General features: G+C 40.6%; 4 protein-coding genes across 5 annotated transcripts in view; 2 read left to right on the top strand and 2 right to left on the bottom strand.

The window, feature by feature from the left end:
- fzr1b (fizzy/cell division cycle 20 related 1b) overlaps positions 1 to 4,081 on the top strand; it is an 8,427-nt gene extending 4,346 nt beyond the window's left edge. The window contains exons 9-14 of the mRNA XM_029454255.1: positions 173 to 275; positions 983 to 1,164; positions 1,275 to 1,508; positions 2,749 to 2,853; positions 3,328 to 3,420; positions 3,586 to 4,081. Coding sequence (XP_029310115.1) covers positions 173 to 275; positions 983 to 1,164; positions 1,275 to 1,508; positions 2,749 to 2,853; positions 3,328 to 3,420; positions 3,586 to 3,627 — 759 coding nt within the window. The 3' untranslated portion in view covers positions 3,628 to 4,081. The remainder of the gene's footprint in view (positions 1 to 172; positions 276 to 982; positions 1,165 to 1,274; positions 1,509 to 2,748; positions 2,854 to 3,327; positions 3,421 to 3,585) is intronic.
- A 144-nt stretch (positions 4,082 to 4,225) lies between these two features.
- Positions 4,226 to 15,811, bottom strand: LOC115023100 (importin-13-like). The gene is made up of 22 exons (XM_029454254.1): positions 15,585 to 15,811; positions 15,310 to 15,436; positions 14,605 to 14,730; positions 13,554 to 14,194; positions 12,585 to 12,725; positions 12,281 to 12,422; positions 11,376 to 11,542; positions 11,084 to 11,204; positions 10,808 to 10,955; positions 10,019 to 10,200; positions 9,913 to 9,939; positions 9,661 to 9,795; positions 8,703 to 8,849; positions 8,300 to 8,380; positions 8,044 to 8,181; positions 6,902 to 6,998; positions 6,772 to 6,824; positions 6,626 to 6,692; positions 6,242 to 6,300; positions 6,051 to 6,140; positions 5,691 to 5,872; positions 4,226 to 4,635 (listed from the first exon to the last, which is right to left on the bottom strand). Exons 2-22 carry the CDS (start codon positions 15,376 to 15,378, stop codon positions 4,554 to 4,556), a joined length of 2,895 nt encoding a protein of 964 aa, XP_029310114.1. The 5' UTR covers positions 15,379 to 15,436; positions 15,585 to 15,811; the 3' UTR covers positions 4,226 to 4,553.
- Positions 15,812 to 15,956: 145 nt separating this feature from the next.
- LOC115023103 (uncharacterized) lies at positions 15,957 to 22,030 on the top strand. The gene is made up of 5 exons (XM_029454256.1): positions 15,957 to 16,192; positions 16,997 to 17,263; positions 18,863 to 19,174; positions 19,271 to 19,437; positions 20,777 to 22,030. The coding sequence occupies exons 1-5, from the start codon at positions 16,126 to 16,128 to the stop codon at positions 20,819 to 20,821; spliced, it is 858 nt and encodes a 285-aa protein (XP_029310116.1). The 5' UTR covers positions 15,957 to 16,125; the 3' UTR covers positions 20,822 to 22,030.
- Positions 22,031 to 22,198: 168 nt separating this feature from the next.
- Positions 22,199 to 25,134, bottom strand: mgst3a (microsomal glutathione S-transferase 3a). 2 transcript variants are annotated; one of them, XM_029454257.1, is made up of 6 exons: positions 24,865 to 25,134; positions 23,911 to 24,037; positions 23,660 to 23,733; positions 23,506 to 23,563; positions 22,930 to 23,002; positions 22,199 to 22,819 (listed from the first exon to the last, which is right to left on the bottom strand). In XM_029454257.1, exons 2-6 carry the CDS (start codon positions 24,025 to 24,027, stop codon positions 22,680 to 22,682), a joined length of 462 nt encoding a protein of 153 aa, XP_029310117.1. In that variant the 5' UTR covers positions 24,028 to 24,037; positions 24,865 to 25,134; the 3' UTR covers positions 22,199 to 22,679. The 2 variants fall into 2 exon arrangements, with proteins under 2 accessions (XP_029310117.1, XP_029310118.1); XM_029454258.1 differs by lacking the exon at positions 24,865 to 25,134 and adding an exon at positions 24,542 to 24,712.
- Between the last annotated feature and the right edge of the window lie 2,546 nt (positions 25,135 to 27,680).

Below are 27,680 nucleotides of genomic sequence, written 5' to 3'. Positions count from 1 at the left end.
GGCAGGTGTGATACGCTAAGACGCCTGTTCGGTCTGTTTGAGTTGTAAAACATGAAAATGACCGAAATAAACTGAACTGCGTAATTAAGACAAAAGTATGCAAATGAATGTTTGTAGAAAATAAATAATGGAAATAGAACAGAGTGTTTGACTTTGGCTGCGGTCCTATCAGGGGAGTCTTGTTGCCGTCGGAACCCACAAGGGTTACGTTCAGATCTGGGACGCAGCAGGAGGCAGGAAGCTGACCAGCCTGGAGGGTCACTCCGCACGTGTAGGTCAGTCACAGCTGTTTACAATACGTTTGAGTCTGCTTCTTTGTTATTCATTCAGCCTGTGTTTTTCATCACATAATTATAAGATTAAACTTTATTTGAAATGAGAAACATGACTAAAATGAAAAACAAATTGATAAAGATTTGAATATAAATGCTGGCAAAATTAAGAGAGAAAACATTTAGACTAAAAATAATGACTAATTGGTGATTATAATAACTTGTGTAATAATAAGAACTCTATACTAAAACTATGAAAGATAACAATGACTGAAATGTGACCAAAACTAAAAAGTGTTTATTGTAAATATTAAGAAGAAACAGAATTATTCATGTCTTGTCTTCATCATAGGGTTTCATTGTTAGCAGTAAGTGTTGTGTGTTTCCATGCATTTTAAAGGATCTGTGCTGCATCATAGGGGATTATTATGCAAGACCCCGTTACAAAATGTTCACTTATGATGCAGCATAGATTTCTTTAAATGCATGAAAATGCATTACACGCTGAATGCCCCCACAATGCACTACAGATGTGTTCATAGAAAGGGTTACTGGATTTCCTATCAGAGGTTTTGAAAAAAATCTTTTTACAATACAATACATACTGTCATTTGTACCAGCATGTATGTGTGTTGTTATCATATCAGAAAAAAAGAAATAGCCACAGAGAAATATGAGACACTCCCTCAGTCCTACCCTTTGTGCTCTAGGTGCCCTGGCGTGGAACGGAGAGCAGCTGTCGTCGGGGAGTCGGGACCGAGTGATCCTGCAGCGGGACGTCAGAACCCCCCCTTCTGCTGAGAGGAGGCTGCAAGGTCACAGACAAGAGGTGTGCGGCCTCAAATGGTCTCCTGACCACCAGCACCTCGCGTCCGGAGGCAACGACAACAAAGTAAGGAAGTTTAAAAGCTTGAGACGCGAATTAATCCTGAGACTAGTCTATAAAACCTGTGACGGTAACAGTGAACACCCTGATCCCATTCCTTGTTGCCTCCTGCCCAGCTGCTGGTGTGGAACAGCTCCAGCCTTCTCCCTGTGCAGCAGTACAGTGACCACCTGGCAGCAGTGAAGGCCATCGCCTGGTCCCCCCACCAACACGGGCTGCTGGCGTCAGGGGGCGGCACCGCCGACCGCTGCCTGCGCTTCTGGAACACACTGACGGGTCAGGCGCTGCAGAGCACCGACACCGGCTCCCAGGTCTGCAACCTGGCATGGTCCAAACACGCCAACGAACTGGTGAGGAGACACACACACACACACACACACACACACACACACACACACACACACACACACACACACACACGTGCATACCACCCTGGAGATGTAACCTCTGTACACAGATATTGGCCCGCTCAAGGATGATGTCAATATAATAATTGATCAGATGTAAATTTCTAATTGTTAAAAATAAATAATGACCTTCTTAAAGGGTCAGTTTGGTATTTTTCAACGAGGCCCCTCTTTTCCCATGTTTTTGTGTCTCAGTGACGAATGAGTACAACTGCTTTTGAGTTTGGTCCCGTACTGAGCGAGAACTTCTGCAGCCGCTAAACGAGCTGCAGTGTGATCCGATCAGAAGATCCCAATGTACAGATCAGTGTACGTGTACGTTTGTGTCACTGACGGGCTCAGATTGTTATTATAAGTGTCTGACAACATTATGGACCATACCGAGAAATGAAACGTTTTTCATTCCCTTTCGCTCGATCGATGTTTGTTATTGTCTCATTCTGAGATCTCACTAAATGTTCAGCCGTAACATTGAAAATCTTGACACCAAGCTACACTTCCTGTGCTCCAACACAACAAACTGTGACAACAGAACACAAATAACATACTTTCCAGTGTTTCCCCTACCATTGTCTTGGCAGGGCGCTGCGCCCCGCCAACGGAGCCCAGCGCCCTGCCTGAAATTCAAGGTGTTTTCTTTTTTTTTTTTTTTTATATAAAAAAAAAAATTCATATATTTTCATTATTCACAACTCACTTTTCACACTCACAGGTGCTCTTTTATTAAATAAACTAAGCGTTTATGCTATTGATCTAATTTATGTGCACGTTTCAGTTTGTACTGTCTACTTTGCGCATTCACATTCTCTCCTTCGCTCCGTTTTACGAAGCCGTAAACCTAGGGGAAACACTGCTTTCAGTGTAGAGAGGAAGTATATAGCAATTAATTAACATCTCATTGCATTTTTGTCTGAAGTAGAGGGACATTTTGTAACATTTTGATCAGTTAATATACACTTAGTGTGTGCTACATAAGTACAATCACATTTAATTCTATGCAATATCCTGCACTTCGCTCCCGACACACACACCTACAGTCAGAGACAGAGCGGAGGAAAGGAGAGGTGAACTAAAAGAAATTTGCGCCACGCTGAAGACCCCTGGTTTAGATATTAAAGCTCTACTCCAGACTCCAGATGCACATGTTTGCGTTTTCAGTTAACTCTTCTCTCTTTGTTTGCAGGTGAGCACTCACGGCTACTCTCAGAACCAGATCCTGGTGTGGAAGTATCCGTCACTAACACAGGTGGCTAAGTTGACGGGACACTCCTACAGAGTGCTGTACCTGGTGAGACTGCAGCTTTACATGGATACCATGGGGGGGGGGGGGGGGGGGGGGGGAAGGGTTTCCTTATCCCAATCAAGGCTCTTAAGATAGATGCTGTCATAAGCTGTACACATTGTAAAACCCCTTGAGACAAATAGGTGATTGTGATATTGGGCTATATAAATAAAATGGACTATTAGTACATCAAAGATTGGTAACGCATGCACAATTACTCCATGCTAAAAAAGTTAATTATTGACTATGTTACGACAGCCTTGCATGTATGTTAAGTGCGTGTAATTATGTAGTTAGTTGACATCACGTGATTCCCATCATCAAAGTACAATTTTCCCCACTGGATTTATCAGTACAGGTCATTGGTCACAGGTCATCATTGGTTCCAGTAACGTTTTAAAAACCTTTTTTGTGATATACACATGCTAAAATGTTCCTTCACTCACCCCTTATTGTTCTGCCTCTGTCCTCCCTTCTCAGGCTGTGTCCCCAGATGGGGAGGCCATCGTTACAGGAGCTGGGGATGAGACGCTACGTTTCTGGAACGTCTTCAGTAAGACACGCTGCACCAAGGTACAGTACAAAACAGAGCGCTTAGCTGCTCAACACCCTCCCAGCCCTGCCCATGTCAATACTTTCCTCACGTTCTTGAGATATTCTTTTTATTTCCGGGGTCGAGGCTCTCCAGCCGAATCTCTTTAATGTTTGTGACACAATTTAATCTCCTTCTATTCCCAGGAATCAAAGTCAGTGCTGAACCTCTTCACCAGAATACGATAGTGAGCAGCCCGGGTCAGGACTGGATTCAGGAGGAGCCTCCTGAGCTGCGGTTGAAATGCCAACGACACTCACAGACCTGCTCTTAGAGCCCTCTCATCTCAGTGCACCGACCAGCACTACAGTCCTTCTCAAATCCACCTTTTCTACAGAGGATGCAGTCCCAACTTCCAACAACTGCCATCCCTCACAGTGACGTCACTGATTAAAAAAAACGAACAAGCAGTTTACTGTCAGGACATGTTGTCTGCTTTAAAAAAAAGTCGGTCTTGTTATCCTTTTCTGTTGTGGATGTGAAATTGTTTTTATTATATATTAGCAGAAGTATACATGTACAAGAGTTATAAGCTATATAATGTAACTACGTCACATTTAAAAAAAGGCTCTCCTTTATAACAGAGAGAAGAAGAAGCCTAGCTCGTGTGTGTGTGTGTGTGTGTATGTATGTATGTGTGTGTGTATGTATGTGTGTGTGTGTGTGTGTGTGTGTGTGTGTGTGGGGGGGGATGGGGGGGATTTCTATATTTTGATAATGTGTGAATATGATCTACGAGCAGTATACATGAGAAACAATAAATATGTGAACACACACACACAGTTGCTCATGCAGCTGCGAAGAATGAACTGTTTATTGGTGTCAGTTTGTCAGGTTGAGAGTGGAGATTTGGATCCATGCCTGGAAATAAGTTAACGGCAATGTTACACATTTGTCTTTCATTGCATCCTTCTTGGGAGGCTACAAAGGTCTTGTATTAACAGCATGTTGCACAGAGGTCCAGTCAATCAGTGTTTTATGGTTTCTGTTGTCCAGTGTCACCGGCCCAAGTGAACGGTCCTATTTGGCACCATTTATCATCGAAACAGATTCAGATTCCGGGTTTTCTTTTGTTACTTTCTTTTGCACTCAGAGTGCTCGCAGCTCAGTGTAGTTATCCGGAGCCCTGCAGGCCCCGACAGAGCAGAGAAAACTCTTTCACGATCTCCTTAACGCGACGCTTGTTGGTTTGCTCCCTGGAAGAAAGAAAAAGAAAAGTCAATGAATTTTGTTGAAACACATCATTTATTTTCACTGTATGTTTGTTTCTCTTTGGCAGAAATCTGTCATCCCATGTCCATGAAGTGTGGTTCTTCTCATGCAGTCAAAGAAAACGTGGTTTGCAAAGATATTTAATACAACTGTAGATTCTGTTTTCTGCTCTCAATATCCTCCATCATGTTCCCAATGAAGAGAAATGTGTTTCTGTTGCGTCGACTCATTCATTGTGTGAGCAAAGACAGAGGACTTTATAATCAGTCTGAAGTTACATGTTAAGAGGTTGGTTATCTGGTATTCGTTAAAAAATATGTTGTAGGCTATGACAGAATGATTCAATTGTTGTTTGGTACTTGTTGTCATTTCCCTTTTCCTAATTAATTTGAGCTGACTGCCACAATCCCCCTGAGTTGATTGCAGGTTATTCAGATCACCTGTTGGCTCCTGATTAAGAATTGAGAGCAGCTTGGTGCATTTCTCCTCTTGGCCAATCAGGTGTGACGACAGTCAGGTACTTCTGATCCTTCCTAATGCAGACATCATTTCAGCAGATGTTCTCAGACAGAAACTCTTACGCCCTTTAGAGACGTCTCTGCTGTCTTAACTTTTCTGATTGAGGGGGATTTTGAGTATTTCAGCCCAACAATAACCTAACTCCTGCAGGCTTCATTTTGTTATTGTTTTATTTTAATCAAAAATACCCATTCCCCTATTATCAAAGCGGTGTATTTATTATTGAAGAGGAATTTCATTATTATTATTATTATTATTATTATTATTATTATTATTATTATTATTATTATTATTATTATTAAGAAGGCATTTCTTCGATGTGAAGATACTTGTGAGATCTTGATTCTCCAAGTACATTTTTTTTTTTTATGTGGTTGGGTACAATCTGGGGGATCAGTGCTGCTTTACTCACTGAACTTATGATTCTGATTCGGGTTGTTTGTCATTTTGCTCTCTTTTTTTATAGAAAGAAAAGTTGAGAACACAACACCTCTGCTATTGACAAACTGTATATTATCACCTCAGGAGCTGCTGGCTGAAGGTGTGTTTCTGCTCTGTGGAGACCTGGGCGGAGGGGAATCCTGGGGTCTGTAGTGTTTCTTTCAGCCACTGCGACAGCAGAGCTGGACAGTGTCTGTTTAGACTCAACAACACCTCAGAGAAGTGCTCCGTCAGACTGCGAGGGGACTCTCCTCCAACCGCCTGAGACAGAAATAAAAGCACACGCTTCCATTAGAAGACAGATTGGTGACCAAACATCAGGGATACAATTCATGGTTTGTTAACAGTAAGTCTGTGCAAAAGTGAGAGGGTGCTCCCCAAATCATTATTCATTATCAAATCCCCCTGGGCACTTATGATACATATTTATGATACACACCTGGAGTAGGGTCTCTGTCAGAAGCTTTCCATCGCTCTGCAACACTTCACCAAGCGAGGGCATGTCTTTACAACGAGGCAACAGCTCTGTCTGCCAGGGATACGGAAGAAAAGCACATATCTATGTGTTGAAATGAGAATAAAAGAAAACAAACTATAGCCTACAACTTGAACATTTCTCCTTCAACTTACAAAGAATAGAGTTGCAGCTTTTACTGTTGGTGTCTCTGGAAACTTCAGGGTTAGAATCCCTGGAGAAAACGGAGGATAAAATGATGCTTTTAATGAACGCTTCAGCTCACGTGTCACAAATGGAAAACATGGAAAACAAAAAAGACGCTCCAGAGAACAAAATTGTGTCTTGATTTTGAACATATTCATTTGTAAAAATACAAACTGTAATTGACTACAGATTGCACTGAATCAAATATAGATACAATTTTGCCATATAATTAGTTTAGGAAGTTACTGGTGTTCAAAAGGTGAAGGAATAAGCAAAGAAAATCTGTCCGACATTAGATATTACATCATATCTGTAAGAATGAGCTGTATACACGATCACGTCATGATACTCACCGCAGTAAAACAGCCCTTTAACATCCAGCAGGTCAGACAGGTACATATCAGGCTTCTTTTTAAGAATCTGAATGAGCACAAAGAGATCAGAAGTGTCTCTGCGTGCGGTAGACGTGCAGAACAATGGACAAGAATATTCAACCCACCTGAGCATGAAGGTGCATAAATGATTCTGCAATGTCAGGATGATCCCGTGGACCTGTAAAATAAATAAAAGTTGAGAAGTGACAAATATGTCTTAAAATTGATATAAATGTATTTGCAGGAGTTTGTTACCTTGCTGAAATATAGCAAGTGTGGCAGAAGTCAACACCTCAATAAGGCTTCTGATGTTAGAGATGTGTTGTTCCTCTCCGGAAAATATCTGAACCATCTAAACAAATAAAGAGAGGGAGTAATATCTGAATGTTTCGTTTATTTTGGCTGTGTTAATGCAGGTGGCATACATTTGTCAAAGGTGTACGTTTTTTTTATTCTTCACTTTCTTTTCGAATTTTGGAATTTGGCTCCTATAATAAGTCTGTAATAAACTGTTTAGCAATAATACAGACAGAAATGTCCACATTAATCCCATTTAAACCACATATGTCGATCCCACTGCCATTAAAGCACAACATCATGCATTAAATTATATCAGGCTGTCAATCTTAGCGTCGTAATTACTATTTTGGATGTATTGTATATTGTATAATTGGATGGAAAGCTTCAGTGCTTCATGAAGCTTCATCTCGCCATCACTACCTATTTCCCTGGTTTCCACTCGGGGCATTGCTGCTGTATTATGGAGCACTGCAGTGTTTGATTAATGCGTCAAAATCAATGTTGTTGCCAACCATTGACATATCCCAGACCTTCACATTTAGTATAAAGAAAATACAAAAGACGACAGTGGCATTATGTAAACAAACGGGCATTTAAAGGGCTAAAGTCTGAAAAATAATAGATATTTGGTAATTATGATCAGGACAGAAGTTGGTTAAAAATGTCATTCAGTTAAAGTGGAAATGAATATTAATATTTCATATTTGTATTTAACAAAACATTTAAATGGATCAAAATGTAATGTTGTTGCTAATCATTGACATATCCCAGAAGTATTCCCCCTCGCATTTAGTACACAGAAAATAATTATAAATGTGTTTGGGGGGGGGAATTTCATAAAAACAACAGTGGTATTATGTGAATAAACGGGCATTTAAAGGGTTAAAATTCAGAAATGTAATGAATATTTGGTAGTTATGATCAGGACTGGAGTTGGTTAAAAGTTTTATCTCTGTGAAGGTGTAAGATATTATTAATGTATAGATTGATGGGAGTTTCAGAGCAACTTTTTAAAAGGGATGCACGAGGGTTAAGAGTCTGAATTAGAGTTTAGAGGGATAATGCTTTTATCCAGGCCCTGGTCTGTGGGGGCGTACCTGCCGTGCCAGGTCCAGAGCTGAGGCTTGTGGGAAGGCGCTATAGATCTGCCCCAGCATCTCACTCAGATGAGCCACCATGGGCCCGAAATCATGTAGGAGGGTGCGAACTGACTTATCAAATACCCCACACACTGCCTGGAGGGGGAAAGGGAGAGAGCTGTGAGTCACAGATACATCATACATGCACAAAGTCACACACAACGTCACACACATACTTATTTATGCAAGCAGTAAAAAACAAGCAACCTCCTACCTCTACTACCTCCGAGTCATCAAGCCACTTGCTGAGGATGGTTTGGACCAACGTGAACACTTGCTGTAGCACAACAACCACCTAAAAACAACATTTGAAAAATATATTTTATATATTTCATATCACATCAGTCAATCAAACTTTATTTGTATAGCACCTTTCAAACAGGTCAGTGTAAGTAAAAATCTTTACAGAAAATAAGACAGAAGAGTGAGGACAATGAATACAACAGCAAAGACAAAACAATTCAACAATTTAACCATTTGAGACCAATGCACACAAAACAATAACAATTTATAACAATGTAATAAAATATAATTAAAAGACGTAATAATAGAAATAGTATGACAGCGTTGTATAATAGATAATGTAGTAATACACAGTTTTCTCTGGATAAACTTACTGGGTTGCGGGTGCTCTGTGGGTGAGTGAGTCTTGGGCTGGAGGCTCCCTCTAAGCTGTCTGCTTGTCTGTTGATGTCCAGAGTGGTGAAGAGACTGGACAGCATCCCCAGGATGTGGATAATGGACTGTTTGTTGGTGGGATCAGGCTGTGAAGGGAAACAAGGTGGAATTGTCACTGTCATCAGAAGGCTTTCATATCAAGCCTTCTGATGACAGTGACAATTGACTGGTTGCGAGAGAGTGTTGTAACTGTAACGCAGCAGTACGCTGGAAAAATGCTAATATTTTTTACTCTAAATGGGATCATCATGCTGTGTTGAAGAAGACTTGAAACTAGCGATTGAGACATAAACTCATCAGGAAAATGTTTACTGAGGTAATAAATCAAGAGGGAAGTCGGGTCATTTTCTCATAGACTTCTATACAATGTGACTTCTTTTTGCAACCAGTGGAGACGCCCCCTGCTGGCCATCATAAACAATACAAGTTTAAGGCACTTCCCCATTAGCTTCACTTTTAAAGCTTTTAAAGATGGAGGTTGCCGCTTGGATTGGACGGATTTATTACAACAGATAGCAGATTGTTTCCCTTTTATTTGAAAGAACATTTGATTTATTGATTGCTGTCGGGATGTAAAGACACATTCAACAAATGTGCCTATCCTAGCTTTAAGTATGTTTTTAAAGCATAACTTTAATATGTAAGCTTTTCACCATTTTTGAAGAATACCTTAACTTATAAATGAAGTAGTACAGTGAAGAGGAATAAAGTAGTTCAGTAAAATAAAATATAATATATTGTTGTACTTATATTCCGCAACAAAATAATAAAGTACTTCTTATGTACTCATGGTGTATAATACAGCGTACTTGATTTATCCCATTTGTAATTTGGCACAACAGTCTGTACTGCAGGTATTCTTTTAGTATTTGTTGGTTTTTGTTGGTTTAGATGTACCTCCTGCTGGGCCAGTGTGTCCAGCTGCTGGACGTGAGGGGTGATGAGGGAGTGAAGTCTGCCCAGAATCTCCTCTACTGGCAGGGCGGACAGGAGGAAACCCAGAGCCTGCATCAACCACATGCACTGGCTGCTCTGCACACAGACACGCAGAAACACACATACATGATGTCCTCAGAGAGACGCTTAGTTGGTGCATTTGTGTTTACAGAATAGGAAAGAACTGGTGAATGTTGATGGCTGTTTACTCACCTTATGGATATCCTTTACCAGCACATCCTGCAGAGGAACACAAGTGTTAATACAAAGACAGCGATCACACGGATGTTTAAAAAAATCAAAAGGCTGCGTGTCGGACCTGTGACACGGTCAGGATGTCCTGAGCGTGCGGGCCGAGGTCATGTCTACACTCCCTGCAGATCCTCTTCAGGGTGGATACACTGGACACAGACAGCTCTGCCTTCACAAGGCCCTGAAGCACCATGGGTAATATGCCACCCAACATCACCGGGTGATCTGCCAGCCACTCAGCCAGGGAACCTGGCCAACAGGGGAAATCCAGTGAGGTACAGGTCATGGATAGTGAACGTTAATGGAAACACAAATGTACATATATAACCATAAATAAATTGTAATTTGTAAAATGATGCTTTAATGTAAAACGTTGAAGCTATAATATGTAACATTTCCACATTAAAATTACTAAAAACAATTCGACCCTATGTTATATATTTTGTTGAGTTGCGTACATAAATTATCCAAAATATTTAAAAAAATGTTCAAACCTGTAATTTTAATCGGTACAGAAATCTGTCATTTGAATCAAGGTAAGGGATCGTTTCATTCGGTCGCCTGTAATGGCAACATACAGTAAGTATCCCCTTTGTGCAAGCTTTCTTAAATAGCTTTTTTAAATCCAGTTTCAAGCCACATTTTGACGTTACACCTTTTAGATCTTGGCCGTTTTTAACTATACATTTGAATAATTTTTGTCATGGTTTTAGTCATCGGACGTCTGGATATTAAGTTATCAGAGAAACAAGCTGAACAAACGTCAGTCGCAACTCGGCTCGCAGAAAATGACATGTTACAAAGTCTTGGGATTGTTAATAGCGACACAATAGGACACGGGTGTCTTGGTATGTACCGATGGTGTACATGACGGTGTCAGCCAGCATAACGTTGCTAATGTTGATTCTGGGGATGAGACCAATAAGACCAGGGATAACATCAGAGTAGTTCACATCTATCGTCTCCGCTATGGACTGGAAGCCAAATAACAGGGCCTCTGTGTCCTGACGACAGAGGGGAAACAAAGCGTGACGATAGATCAAGAGGTGATAGGATTACAGAGTTACACACAGTAAGGAAGATATTTGCTTTGATAGTAGATGTGCATGGAATGGGAGTCGGAGATTATCACCTGCCACACTGCTGACTGCTGGGGGTCCATCAGTTGTCTGCCCAGCCTGTCGTAGAGGTTACTGAGCAGCTCCGCCCCCAGCATTTCATACACATACATCAAGGTGTCGGAAATGTCCACTCTGAAATGCAAAAGAGACGTGGAAATATACTTGGATCAAGATCAAATCCAAAACTCAATCTGCAGCTACTCCTGTTAGCCACACTGGCAGAAAGGTCTTGACAATTACTGGATGGATTTGGTACAGACTGCAGCTACGGGTACTTTGAGTGCACAAAATATTGTGTCTTACCTGTAAATTCTGAACTGCTCCTTGTCATCAGAAGACCAGGAGACGTACTCCTCCTGGGAGGGATAGTGGGATTTATGCAGTAGCACGTCCACCAGTTGGAAGTAAACCGGTCTGTAGACCTGCAGGTAAACTGACTGCTTCTCCTCCTCAAATGACAGGATGTCATCCTAAACATGCAAGACACAGTTAGAAAGTGTGGTGCCTAAAGTTACACAAAGACACACATACATATTTAAATGCACAATATGTCATTTTCTGCTTCTCAATCAAAACAATAACAAAAGAAGGAGTTTGGTGATGTCGTGAAGTAGCGTTGCATCATGGGAGTTTTCATTGCAATCAGCTTCTCTCAGTCTGGATTCCACCAGGAGACAACTTTTTTTGCAAGAGGTCTCCAGCTCTCCAAAACATATGGACCAGGTGATGAAAACCACTAAATACACTAAATAAACGTTAACAATCAGTCAGACGCAGTTCGGCGGACATAGGATGCAGGTGCTACAAGCTAAAGACTAACGTTTGCTCATCTTGTTTCTCTGATAACTTGAGATCCAGACGTCCGATGACCTAAATCCTTCATCCGGTTAAAATGTATAGTAAATATGACCAGGATCTAAAAAGTGTATTTGCATGCTCAAAGGGGAAACAACGGTATTATGAAACAACTAAACAAAACAAACCAATGCCTTGAATAAAATGACAGATTTCTCGAGGTTTGAAAATTGTTGGAAAACCGTGGGACAATGTAAGAACACAACTGAACTAAATAACATATTTAAACATTTTAATGTGAAAATGTTACATATTATACCTTTAATGCATACATAAGTAACTTTCTAAACAGAAAGGTTATAAAACATTTAATGTACAAAACTTGTATTCACGTCATTCATGTATCCACGTACCTGCAGAGTGTACCAGAAGGTGAGTGTAAGGGAGCTGGTGGTCTCACTGACCGGGTAGTACCCAGGGATGCCGGTACAGAAAAGAATCATGTTAACCAAAGCCAGATACTCTTGCCAGTGCTCCACCTGTTCCAACAAAACCCTGTCAAACACAAACACAGTGATCCAAATTAGGAAATACAAGTCATTTACTGGAGCCTAGGTTATAGGATCTGTGTGTGTGTGTGTGTGTGTGTGTGTGTGTGTGTGTGTGTGTGTGTGTGTGTGTGTGTGTGTGTGTGTGTGTGTGTGTATCTGAGATTACCTGGAGTGTGTTTCCCCCATAGCAACAGCAATGCGACAGATACCATGTGAGGTTTCCATGTCCCCACCCTGAGCCGCTGCTTTCAGCTGGTCATGGAGACCCAGCACCAGAGGCATCAAGTTCACCAGAGCTTCAATGTACCTGCACACACATGTTGTGATAGACTGTGACTCATTCATGATGCAGTGTGCGGTGATGGGAGAAGTTTTCAGATCATTTGCAAAAAAGTACTAATACCACATCGTGAAAATAAATGAAATAAGTGAAAGTCCTGCATTAAAAATCTTACTTAAGCAAAATAAGCCAATTTAAAGTATGAAAAGTACTTATTATGCAGTAAAATGTTCCCTGTTAGTGTATCACTAGTACATATGATAGTTCTGGATCAATATTACTGCCGCATTAATGTGTATATTGCAATTTATTGTTGTAGAAGTTTATGGTTGTGCTAGTTTTATTCCTTTATATACTGTTGGGTAGTTTAATCTACAGCAATGCATCATATTCTATAAGATCATCTAATGTTTGTCGCTGACCTGTGAGAAGTCAACTTCTCATGAGCTCAGAGAAACTGTTTTCAATTGTGTGACGATGAAATTTTCCAGGTGACCTATTTTTTTAATCGTTTACACAGCTTTAGAAGAAGGAGAATTTTCTCAACACATAAAAGGAACACTTCATCCTTCAGTTCATCACAAACATTTAAAAACATCACATAGAGCTGCATGCTTTTCAGCGGAGATGAAAAACTGTATTCTGAAAAGTAACTAAAGCTGTAATATATATAATGTAATAAAAAGAGTCAAAATAAGTAAAAAGTACAATATTTAAATCTGAGATGTATTAGTGTCTAAATAAAAAAGTGGCATCAAATGGAAATACTCAAGTAAAGTACAAGTACCTCAAATTTGTATTTAAGCAGTACTTGAGTAAATGTACTTATTGCACCACTGGCAGCGTGTTTCTCACCTCTGGCTGTCAGGCTGTGAGATGGCAGTGACTATCGTCTCCACAGCCGTGTCGAACAGCTCTGGGTTGGACAGCGCAGTGAAACAATCCTGGACCAGTTCATGACTCTCCCCTAGCGGCACGTCCAGACAAACCCAGCTGGACAGGCAGCGGAGCACCTTCTCCTTCACCTGGTTCGAGGAGTCCTGACTTTGGAGCAGCTGACGCAGCATGGGACACACCACCGCCCACTCCCCAGCCAGGGCCGCCCTCAGCTGGGCACGACGAGCTTGAGTCAGCCGGCCGCTCTGGAACTCCTCTGGAAGTACAGTGAGGAGCTCCAGCAGTGCGAGGCAGTGTGCCTGAGGGTCCTGGGAGGCCTCTGCACTCAAGCCACCTTCAGACTCAGGCTTCTGCGGTCGGAAGGCCCTCACCATGTCCGCCACTGGCTGGGACCAAGCCTGTGGAATTAAGTTAAGAGCCAAAGAGGCCAGGGCGACACACAGCCTGGTTAGCACCATTTTTGGCCCAGAGGAGAAGTGTAGGATGTGGGAGAGGAGCTGCATCCTCAGGCCATCGTGCTGTTCTGAGGGGAGGTCGCTCCAGTGACGAGAAATCTTGGTGTGGAGGGTGCTGGCACCAAAAAACTGAACCTCTGGGAGCTGCAAAAAGACAGACTCACATTCATGGATGTATTACTGAACTCCCGGGCCCAAGCCCAGGGGCCCCTCTAGCCTTCACCTACAAAATGTCACACAAAGAGACACCAACCAGGAAAAGACTCAAAACAACTGCAAATTAACCTTAAAAAGACTACAAACAGACCAAAACAACTACAAAAGGATGCAAAACAGCTGCAAAGAAAATTACTACGAAAACGCGCAAAACAATAGAGACTCAAAAAGACTACAAAGAGACATACAACTTACTTAAAGGTGTCTTGTCTATTGTCTCATAATCTGCCCATGCTCACATTATAGAGATTTTGATGGATGAAACAACTGTTGTATACGTATACATTTGTCTTTGAACTCATTATAGCATTATAATACACACACACACAACAGCGGACCTTGTCAGGACCGAGCAGGGCCCAGCAGAACTGCCATGCCTGCGCAGAGGCCTGAGCCTGGGTCAGCCACTTCTGGGCCACATTCTTACGCTCCATGTCCGGGTCGAAGTACAGCTGGTAGAGAGCCTGATGGAGGAGAGAAGAACCAATCATTGGATCATAATCATAACAACACTAAACATCCCCATACTTCCTGAAGAGGTAATAAATACGTCTGCGATATTTCCTGTGTAACAGGTTGACACTTGACTTTTTTCTTTACACAGGGGGTCATTTTAAATTATAAACTGAGTTGCAAGCATTACTAATCATGCAGGCTGGATATCCAATTGTTTGAATTGAGTAAAAAAATGTGTTGTCATGGCAACTAATCCAAGACACATGGTGTTAGTTATTATTAGGACAGCAAATGCTTATAGCTGGTATCATGTTACCAAATGTCCAGTGTGTCTAATCTCCCTATGCTGAACGACAATTAAACCACTGTTTTTGTTCATTTAACAAAACTGATTACAATTACAATTGAGGTATTGTATCAAATACAAAAATAATGTATACATATATATCAATATAAATGATGCTGCAGCTGTTCTTTTTGACAAACATGTGAATTGAAATGAGCTTTGAATGGTGTTACAAAAGCTCCATTAGTAGGTCAACAATCACCATGCGAGGTGGCTGATTGATTATTGTCAAGTAACTCACCGACTCCACATTCTCCACCGTTAACTCCAACTCCACCGGGCTGCCTCCCGGATTGGCTGGAGGCTCCATCTGGCGCAACGTGAAGGTGGTTTCCCGTCACCGTTGGAAATCCCTCAGAAATGAAAGCCTGATCGGCGAAATAAGAAGAGATTTAAAGGAGGAGACACTGTCCTCTAAAGTGTGTCAAGGCACGATGACAGAGGACGCAGCGGGTCTCTCAGCTGTCCACACAGTACACATGTGGGCAGTGCGCTCAGGCATGACGACACACTGACCTCTGTGGGGGCTGAAAAGTTGTTGTCTCACATTACCACCAGCAAACACTGACGCCTATAACGTTTAATATCTAGAAACTATCATTGCAGCGAGCCTATAGTAATCATGAATACAGAATGTGTGTGTTACAACAGGCGCTCCTGACGCAGACAACTGCGCCTCTGACGCACTGACATCTGATTGGAGCAGCGGAGCGACTGCAAACTGATGCATGTCGCCGGAAGAATAGATGCAGAAGAGTGGCAGGAAAAAAAAGAGATGGAAAGTGAAACATGAATTTGCAATGAGATCGGTGTTGCCTCTTTAGAATAAAGCGCGTGCAGCCTTTTCTGCTCCCATCGCCGCCGCCCGCATGCAGCCTGCCGTGCAGCCCCACCCCTACTTCTCTTCTGCCCGACTCCCTCAGGATATTTTTAGCACTGATGATGTGCCCTGTCAAATCACGTAACGGAAACAACCTCAGAGCTGAGAAGCCGATGTGAAGAGCCAGCTTTGCTCCGATTGTACTATTGTGATCTGCAGGGGAAGGCCGTGAAGGGGATGGAATTTGAAATGAATTTGGCGTTTTGCGTGTTGGTGGTGCTTACCAGCTCATCGCAGACAAGAGGTAAGGTGGCATCCCTGGTGTGAATGTGTGAGTGTGTGCGCGTGTGAGTGTGTGTTGGATGTGGACTGACTTGACATCCTGCTGACGCGTTATTGATTCCTCACATGATGCTCTATTGATCTTATGAAGTTCATTCAGAGCTGCAGGCTGTTGGCTGCATTTTATCAACATTCAATTATGTTCACATATTTTCTTAACTTCCTATAGTCCGCTCAGCACCCAAACAGATCCAAAATTGATCTTCAACTATTTTGATAATCAATTAATCAGAGTCATTTGCAAGCAAAACATTTTATTTTATTTTTATCTTTGGGGGGTTAGGAGCTGCAATCAAGTAGGTGATTGACAAAAAGATTACCAGAGCACTTCTCTGGTAAACACAAGATTTAAAGTGATGCTTTTGCATGACTCTTTGTGGAGAACAGATCTGTCGATTAAATGTATATAATAAATAGTGTAGTTAACTAAGCATTTTAAGAAGAGTTTTAAGACCTTTAGTCGAGGACAAAAGTATTTTGAGTATTTTCTTAATGGAAATGCCTTACTTCTCTGTTTCCAACTAACTCGTCACATGTGAAAAATGTCTGTTTTTGTTTTTTTTGCAGTCTTTTATGATGATCAACTGCACATGCCGCTTTAGGGTTAGAAATCTTTTGGCTTTGGACTGTTGGTCGGACAAAACAAGACATTTCAATATTTCACTTTATGCTCTGCACATTTTTTCTAGACACAATTTTAGGGGCAAAACTATTTATAGATGAATACATCTTCATCCGCTCGTATGATTGATCTTTTCTTTCATAGGTCAGAGCAGTGCTTTGCCTCCTGTCCTCACGCTGGCTGCCCTCCCGAGTCATGCTGGAAGCTCAGCATCTCCTGACCTGACAGAGGATCCTGGGAATGAGCTCTCACAGCGGACACATAATCCTGCCGGCGGGGATGAAACCACAACCATTACCAAGACTGAAGGCACAGTCCATTCAGAGACTGCGACAAATACAAACGGCCTATATACAACACACTTGTTGACTGTAACATCTCAACACACCAATGTGCCTGCTTCACCTTCAGGTAATTAAAACAAACCTACATGTAAAGTTTATACGCCCCCTTTTTAAAAGCTTAAAACTTAGAGACATAGAAATTACGGTCATCATTTCGTCCATCATTATTTAACTGTGCATCTATAATTTTCCAGTCCAGTCTGTTTACTTTGTCCAGATTCTAAAAATACAGCACCACACACACTAAAAGATGTCTGCAAACACAGACTCTGCTGCATTGCCAGCAGCGTTCCAGGGACATGTTCCTCCCCTGAACCCCACATGACTGCACTGAGATTGGGAATGTATGTCGCAACCTCATCTAAGATACATATTCCCTTTTATAGATCAGATAAATATAACCCTCTCAGCTGATGCTGTGTTGCCACTTTGAGCAGCCTAGAAATAACAAATAGTATGACATAATAACACCTTCCGGATCATACCCTCACCCCCTGTTTAGCTGTCATCACTTCTCTGTCTGCCCCTGTAGAGCAATGTGTAGGTCAACACTTGCTGCTGTTGGAGTTTCTCACTTCAAAAGCAAAAAATTGCATCACTAATGACTTTCAGTTGCTTTGTGACTTAATGCAGAATGTGCACAAGGCTGGCTCTCAGCTTATAAACTATTCTTTACCATTTCCTTTTGCCCACAGGAGCACTAATGACTGCCTGTCCCCTCACTCTATCCTACATGTAAACAGTAGAAAGGAATTCTGCCTCATAATTACACAGCGTACAAAGTTCATTGAACCCACTCTTTTCCCAGCCTCCTCCCCAGCTGTCAGCATGAGCTGTCAAATTTGAAGTAAACAGCCACATGTGCTTAAAGTGGACCAACAATATACTCGTGTTGAAAGAAGGAAAAGGCAATGAGCCTCTGTGTTTATCTTATTCACTAGTTTCACAGAAAATATAATAAAGCAGGGACTGAAAGATAATCTCCCGTAAATGATAATGCATACAGTAGTCCTGTAACAGATGCTAGCACAGTGAACATTTCTGTGTGTTCAACTAACAATGATTGTCTTTATCAGTTCATCTACAGATTCCTTTCTTGTTTATATGATTAATCAATTGGTCTGTAAAATGTCTTGTGACGCTTTTTTAAATGTCTTGTTTTGTCTGTACAACAGTCCAAGCCCCGAATATATTTAGTTTACTGATTAACAATTATCGATTATCCACATCTTTGTAGATTTTAGATCTAATGTTAAATCCATCAACAGCACACTCCTTTAATGTTTATCTTAGTTCCGTGACTTAAAGCTAAGAGTTTGGCACATTGTCGCCCTCAATGCAGTTCTGTGGATACCTTGTTTATGTCAATCATACGAGTTCAAAGTCAGAACTCAAATAAATGTTTAAAATACATTTTTAAATTACCACTGCAAAACTGGAAAGATGCAGTACTGCAGTGAGCAACGTGTGACATCCACCACCATTATTATTATGCTGTTATTTGATGCATGAAAATACAAACTTGGCATTGTCATGCAAGACTGGTGGGACCTGACAGGGTGGTGTAAAGTTACTCCGGCTGCTGTGTGTACGATTTGTTTCCTTTGAAGAATTCTCTGCCCTGTTTTGAATTGATTCAGTTCTGCCTTCACATCCCCACTCTCAGCTGCCGCAGAAAGCCTTTCATCCGCGTCAACTGTACAGAGCACCGCCCCTCAGCAGCACATCTCGACCACGGATGACAGAACCTCTCTGACCACAGATCCCTTCAACACCTTTTCATCTCAGCCGGCCCACTCAGTGCAGGATACAATCTCCACAGCACACGCCTCCACCATGCAGCCACAGTCTGAGTCACTGACCGCAGCCACCACACTGCCGACAACCACAGCACAGCTTCTGACCTCAGCTCCAGGCCGGGGTCCTGCTGGGCCAACACACCGGGAGGTCCCAGCTGAGCTTAATGTTGGAGATGAAGGTAAGGTGATGAGAGTATTGTTGTAGCCTAGAGTGGCTTCATTATCTCACTCGAAAATGTTTTTCTATAATGTTTGTCCATTTTTGTGTCATTTAGACCTCAAGAGGCCCCGCTACCGCTCAAGCTCCCCTCTGGACCCGCTGCTGGCTGGCCTGCTGTCAGTATTCATCGTCACCACTGCTATCGTCTTCGTCGTCCTCTTTCTCAAGTTCCGCCAACGGACAAACCACCCAGAGTTCCATCGGCTGCAGGATCTACCCATGGTGAGATACACGTATTACAATACAGTAAGATTGTGATTAAAGGGGCTCTTTACTGATTTTTAGACATCAAGGTCAGTTTACTTGTGAACACAGGCCTGACAAGTGAAGCCAATGTGGACAATTGCATTCTTTTTAATGGCCAGCAGGGCGCACCTTCACTTGTTGCAAGAGAAGTCCAGTTGTATAGAAGTCTATGAGAAAACGACCCTACTCCTCACTTAATTTATTACCTCAGTAAACATTTTCCTTATGAATCTATAGTCTCAGTAGCTAGTTTCAACTCTTCTTCAATACAACATTTGTAAATTTGATCCAATTTAGAGTAATTAGACGATAAAGCAGTGTATGCTTTAGGGTGGGGCTACCTTGTGATTGACAAGTCTCTACTGCGGCAACCTGTCAATCAGGAGAGAGTCGTAGCAATGCGTATCCCTCCCCAGCTACGCCCTCTGGTCCAAATACAGACACTTGCTTCAAAAACAACAGATGACGATGGGCAAAAGGCCAAACTATAGGCATCTAAATGTTCGTCAATGCTTTATCTTAAGCATCTCGGGAGACGTTCGCAAATGGAGGTTAACCATCTAGACTCAACCCCACAAACCAGTGGGTGACGTCACAGTGACTACATCCACTTCCTGTATACAGTCTATGTGCTTACTAGGCAAGGATGGTCTAAAGAAAGACACATTATCCAGTTGAATTATGGGAAATGTAGTATCCAAAAGAGGTTTTGGAGTTTGACCCATACTATGAATTAAAAGTCACGACTTCACGGCCTCTGCACAACCATTGTTGTGTTGTGTTGTGTTCTTTCTTTAACATCTGTCTCTGTGTATTCCCACAACTTTATGGAAGTGCAGTACTAAATTGCTGCAATACTAAATCACAAAATATTATTCACAGCTCTGTGTTGATGTTTTTGAAAATCAGCTGTGAACTAGGAGGACATTTTGGCACATAACTTGTCCACTCTTCATCCCTGAATCTTCAATCACAGTGCTAGAAAAGATGAGATTCTCAGTAACAAGCAGCTCTGCTAAAACATGTCATGGATTGAAATATTTTTAGATTCCTCTAACTCCTTTCAAACTTTGCCTCCTGGCTAAGTAAATAATTGTTTATTTATTTATTATTTATAACTCCTTTTGCTTATTTACAGAGCCCCTTTCAATTCTGTGTGCACAGACATATTTAGAGAATATTAAGTCACAAAATCCCTTATACACTGTTCAAAAAGTGTGAAACTGAGCGTATAAACATTCGCCTAGTCTCACCTTTGCAAACACATTGTTACCAACTCTACGATTCTGGATCTTGTTTTCATCATCTCCTCCAGGATGATTTGATGGAGGACACGCCACTTTCCAGATACACCTACTGATGGAAGCCTCCTGTCACTTCCAGTACACTCAGAGAACAGAAGCAACGCAGACACCAAAGGGATGGATCTGAGTAAAAAGCCTTTGCCTGACACATTTTGGGTCAGTGATAAATAATGTTTATCTGTGGTTCCCTGAGGAGCCACAACGTCTTTTAAATGGGAGGTTTCAGAAGTACTTTTTTCCACATTCCCTTTAGATTTCCGGAGCTCTTCAGTCTAGTGGAAACTATTTGTTAGAGTTAATAGTGCCTCTGCACCCCTGACTGACTCCATATATGCACAGCACTTTAAAGTAGCATGAATGGTCGCAGTGCCCCCTGGGGGACGTCTGAGGTAATGTGGATCAAGTCCTCTGATGTCATTTATAGACAGCCTCAGGTTATCCAAGGAGAAATAAAGTGAGTGAGACATTTGGGAAAGTTGCCAACATGCCTATAAATGATTAAAGAATATAAATTATGATCCATTAGGTGACCAAATATTAGTGAAGTGCATTTTCAAACCAAATTGCCAGGTTGCACATGTTGTCTTAAAGCTGAGGTCTTGCAGAAAATCTACACAAAAATCAGAAGAAGTGATTTTACATTTCAAAAGCCATATCTTTTGGAAGAAACAGACAACATATCTTGAAGCCACTTATTCAATTGTTCAAATGTATTAAGTTCCTTCAAATATGTGGAAAATATTTATTTTTTGCAGCCTTTTAATGTGTACTTACGTGTTAATAAACTTTTATTATCGTGGTCTGATGCTGGTATATACACAACTTGAATTTGGTTATTCTGTTTTCAATGACAAATGTTTAATCCACCAATGCACAGAAGACTCGCTACGCTACATAAACACTTTAACATGAGCAAACTGTAACGGTTAAACACACCATGGTTAAATGTGTTGTAAAATGCATATTTATAGGGAATGTATTGGTTTCTGCAGAAGGTGTTTGTTAAAATGCTTTAGGTGGAGACAATGAGAAGAGGCACAAGTTTAGATTGTTGTGACCTGTATCTGTATTAGCTGGAGTAGCCTATCATGCAAATGTGACGGAGGTGTTGGATCAGTTTTTATTACCTTGTGTGTTCTGAGTTACTGTTAAGTGCCAACAGTGCTGTATGATAATATGCCATTGAAATGTGGATTATAATAATGTGTTCATATTAAGATTCCCTGTTTGATAATAAAACAGAAGTTGGTTTTGTGCCCAACAGCTCTACAGAGATTTAAATCCACCTGCCAAGACAAGTCATGTGGACTTTGAACAATTAGTAAGCTTGGAAAGAGCAAACGCTCCCTTTAAACACACCAGTGTTGACAACACCCCACATTCAACAAATACCCAGTCAACTCCCAACAAAGCAAAGCACAAGATCATTTATAACCAATGTATAATATTTAATAACACCAGTGAGACGACACAAAACCCTGTTTGTGAAACATCCAAAACAACAAATCATCATGATAGCAGTTTATTTTGCTTGAGAACAGACTAATGTGCAAAATCTGGCATGACATAAAATGTATAAGAAATGTCCCTATTTTATTACAGCACCTCCATTTGTCTATTACAGAATATATGACAGATGGTTCATGTTATGAGGCCAAATAATTTCAAATGTCTCAATCAGGGTGCAGTTGAAAATGCCATCAAGAAAAACAGACATATCTTGCATGAGCCAGGTGAACCTCATTCTTTTTCTAAATGAGGAATTTCCCTCCCTGGAGAACCGGTTGGGTTACTTTACAACATGAACTTCCCGACTTCAAATGGTTAAATTGGTCAGAGGTTAGCAAACATGCTGCAAGGGTTACGTAGAGTGGCTTTGATTATAAAGTGAGCTTTCTGAAGACTTGGTCCTCACTAGCAACAGGAAGCTTGACAGAAGGGGCCCACCCGTGGTCCCGTCCAGCCGAGCAGGGTCCGGCCGAAGTTCAGTGTGGTCAGCACCAACCCGAAGAAAGCCAAGTTCCCGAACGCTCCCCGCATTCTTTTTTTAGGATCTGGTTGAAATGAATAGTATTAATGATAAGGATAGCACCCTTTGCACCCGGCTTTAAGTTACAAAAGCAGAAAATGTAAATGAAACATGAACAGAGCAACATGTTCTTACCTCCTGAAGAGTACCCGTGTGCGTACACCTCTCTGCCTACAATCCATACAGCGCCAAGTCCACTGGCGAGGCGCTGTTTGTAGCGGACAGACACGCACACAAATTTTTTTTTATAAAAAAGGAGAGTATACTTTTATAGTATGGTATGCATTGATTTCTTCTAGAATCAATGCATACCATAAACCTTTCAGTTAAAAAACAAAACAGTAACACTCAAATTGTGTGCTTTAAGGCGGGACACTACAGGCAAAAACATTCAGAGTTTGAGCTATTTTGCTTCCAGAACATGTTTTCTTTCAGACTAGTGGAAAGAAAACATAAAAAAAAAAAAACACACACATTTAGGTGATTATTTTACTTTGTCAACAAAAGTTAGCATTAAATAATGCATCATTTGCATAATTAAACAGACATTTTCAGAAAACTTGTAAATACAAGAAATGATCGTCTATGCTAATAATGGTTATATCTATTAGTTAAAACATTTAACATATTAATCTTTAGTGTCTCCCCCTAATTGCTACAGATTTTATATGCATGCATGTTTGTGCTACAGCAGTATAAAAATAAACTTACAGGACAATGCACACCACTAACTGCCAGGCAGAAAAGAAAGGCGGGGTAGAACTCCAGACTGGTGAGAGGTGATAAAAGCGTGTTAACTTTCACCATTGTTACTATCAACCATAAAAGCGTGATGCATATTGACCATTTTGCAGCTCATACGTACGTGTTTTGGTGTGCACGCTGGATGCAGTTAAAAATGTTTCCGGTTTCTGGATCGTCGCTGTACATCCGCGGATACTGCAAGACAAGACATGTTTGTTTAGGCAATTCAAAGGGATTTACATAAGCCACAGCCCAAGCATAAAACTATGTCAACAATCTGTAGACCAACAAACTGGTTCTTTAATAGTATGATTAAAGATAAAGAGTGGATTATATTCTGCATCGTGTTTGGACATCAATACTTCTGCTCACCTCTACATTGTACTTCTTGCGGGCTTTGACAACTTTAAAGGACAGATGTCCAATCATGACCATACTGGCAACACCAGTCAACACCACATATCCATACTCTTTGGAAAGCACAACCATTGTGGCAAACCTGAAAGAGGACAGACGGCAGAATACATTTTGGTTATTCCAAACAAAAAGTGAACATAGAAGTTACGCAATTAAATGACAAAATAAATGTAATTGTAATCAGTTACTGAGATACAATATGTAATTAAATTGATTACAAAAGGGGTTAATACATTCTGTTTTGGTAAAAATATGTAGAATATAACATTCATTCTGTTGCTCTGTTCCAATCTTAAATCAAGTTATAGTGAAGAACTTTTAATAAAAGGTTTGACACTAAGTTTACACTCCCTGGTTTAAATTAATGTTTTCAGGACTTTGTTCAGCTTTATTGCCAATTTTAAAAAACTTAAAGTAATGAAATGTAATATTACTTTGAGTAATACATTACAATAGTTACATTACTTATTACGTTTTAAACAGGCTAAATAGTAAACTGTAAACTAATACATTTAAAACGCAACCCTCCCAACACTGTCCATCTGTTATCATTTCAGCGTTTGACTCATGATTTGGAAAGTAATACCTCCAACTTCTTCATTAAAACCTAGCTCTTTTTATTTTTGTTGCAGGAACAAAAATTGAGGAGTTCGCATACTAAAAAAGCTACTTTTCCATTCACGTGAATGCTTATCGTCTCGGCGTGCTTCATCGCCCTCTGCCAAACAAAAGATTTAAAAACCTGACAAACAGGAGACAAAGCGCTTCTAAAACCAGCAGCAGAGAGCAAGGACGCCTTAATAACAAAAGGTCAAATGAGGATTCAGGGGACGACATTAATGTTACACCAACAAGTTTGAGAGGAAGCATACAGAAAAATCACAGCAGACCAAACACATAAGCGTTTACCTTGCAGATGTAGCTAGAGTACGAGGTTGGCAGCTGTAACGCTCAGGTGAAAACACAGCGAGGGACTAAAACGACCACACACAACTTCCCTGTCTTAAATGTGTCCGTGTGAGTCGAGGCTTACGTATCGCACGCACACAAACACGGTGAGGGCGTGGTGGCCGCCTGTAATGATTTACTCGATAACTTTTATAGCTAATATGTGCTAAATGTCAGGGAACATCCTGCTGCATCTGGGCTCCGTGTTATACAGGCATGTATACAGTCATGAGTAGGCTACTACAGGAAACATTTAATCAAATACTCAGTTCCACTTATCAGACATGCGCACTAGACCGCAGGTAAGCTACGCTGCTGTGTCATGGACGTCACCTGGGTAACAGCTAAACCAGCGACTCTCCTACAGGAATGATCAGTGTTTATTCTACAGGTGGGGTGTAACTAACACATGTGACTAATTTATACTTATACTCCATATTTCAGCAAGATATATTTACTTTTTACCCAACTTATTTTTGACACATGTAGTTATTTCAAAGACAAATAGTTTACACACAAAACATAAACAAGAAAAACAATAATGTATCTCCACCGCAACAAGCAAGGCTATTCACATTAATGCATCACTAATTATCAGTGCTGGACACTGGACAGTAACGAAGATGCATGTTTCTTAAGTACAATTTCCAGGTACTTATACTTTACTTGAGCAGGCCTATTTCTATTTCCTGCTAGTACTTCTACTCTACTACAATCAGAGACAAACATGTACTTTTTATTCCACTACTTTTAGCTGACAGCTTTAGTTACTTTGAAGATTCAGATCAGATCCAGATTAATACAAAATATAATCAACAAATTATTTGTCATGTACTATACACATTAATGAATACATTATTTTAATCCAATAATATAACTTTTTATTATTATTCTGTAATGTGCTGTTGTGCAGAATGAGTACATTAACTTTTGATACTTTAAGTATTTTGATGCTCATACTTTTATACTTTTACATTAGTAATATTTAGAATGCAGGACTTTTACTTGTAACAGAGTAGTTATACACTGTGAGATTACCACATTTACTAAAGTATAAGATATGAGTACAGATATAATAAAGTGATGGGTCTAAAAGTCCAATTACCAGGAAAACAGGATTTACTCTATGCGTGACTGTTTGAGATATTCAACAAGGCTTCCCTTTATCTGACAATTTCTACTTTTACTGCCTTTTTTACGAGAGATATTTTAACTTGTCATAACAGGATAAGCACAGGTGCAAGTAATACTGTAACATTAATGATGGCTCCAATTCCTTTTTTTTTTGTTCACAATACCAGTGCTCTGATCCTGATAAACCTAAATAGAGGGCAACCAAAAACCTGATATCCTCTGAGGTGATCAAGGATCTGACAGGCCACAGTTTCCTGTATCACATATCAGGTCAAGGTGAGGTATATAAACCAGTGCTGGTGAGGTCTCTTATTCTTCAGAGCCAGAGTCACTAAGGCATGATATTTTTTTATTTTATTATTTTGTGCTGTTTTATTTATTTTATATTGTTTTTGCCATGTCACTCAAATAGTAATTTAGTAATTTAGCCAACACATGTAGGTCAACCCACATGTCAGTGGTTGTTATAAAACCAGCTTTTATGAATGCAGATTAAACATAGAGATAAATATGGACGACAAGTCTGTGCAAAGGTGAAATGTGACTGACTAAACGTAGGGATTACCAAAAACAAACAAATTCACACCCTCGTCTCATAGTAGGCTCAGCTTTTCTCTTACATTCTTCGCAATTGGTTTTTAATAGAAATGAGGAATGAAAAAAAGGATTCCAACTATTAGAAGGCCACGGTACATACAAGTCTGACCAATAAAATAATCCTCCAGGGCTGTCAGGATTGCCAGCGAAAGAAATAAGAAAAGAGGAAGTTATGAGAGTGTAGATGAAAATATACCCGCGCTTTTTGAAGAAAACATGGAGCCTGTATATTGAAGATATTCGTTTTGTGTGATGGCAACATGCATTATGGTGGACAGCCAGGTGGATGTGCCTCACAGCCAGAACTGGTTTTACTGCCTGCATTCAAAGTTGTGGTTGCTGTAAGGACCAACAGTTGGTTGATTAAGTAGATGTTTTTTGGGTCTATTCTTTGACACAATAACATAAATCTTCCTCTTTTCATTTAGCTGTAGGCTGTTAGACCATTTTGTTTCACACAGTCTGACATTCATATTGTTCCACTTCAAAATAAGCTGATATTTAGTGAAATATTCAAGCCTAATACTCCATGTTGTTGCAGCACAGAGCTAAAATATTCTACATCTCTTGTGGACTATTTTATAAAAATGTCCCTTAAATTCAACCTGCCACATTTGGTATCTTCGTCAACTTTGGGTTCGCTTCCATAATTAAATAAAAGTTATTTGGGATTTAACCACGTGTGACTGAACAACACGAGTGTGCCACTGCTTGTCAGGAGTTTAAATAATACATTGGTGCACTATGTGTCTTCAAAAATACGAGTAGATGAATTTGGATAGTCCCAAGCATGGGTCTGGTAAATTAGTTACGAGTCAAGCTGCAAACCAGCATCAGAAGAGAAGATTCCTGCAGGGCTGCTGCTCACTGTGTAAAACGTTACCAAGTGTTCGTCACTAGATGGCCTCATAAAGTCACTGAATATCCTTGACAAAAAACAGCTGTGTGGATTAGTTCAGTCCACAGGATGCCAAGTGTGAAAAGGCATTACATGCTTATAGGCGTCCTGCTCTATTTCCTTTGACAACTGGGAAATACATAGAGAA

This window comes from Cottoperca gobio, chromosome 17, assembly GCF_900634415.1.
Source record: "Cottoperca gobio chromosome 17, fCotGob3.1, whole genome shotgun sequence".
Lineage (NCBI taxonomy): Eukaryota > Metazoa > Chordata > Actinopteri > Perciformes > Bovichtidae > Cottoperca > Cottoperca gobio.
The sequence above is the reverse complement of the archived record's forward strand: the minus strand, read 5'-3'. Positions and strand labels throughout refer to the sequence as shown.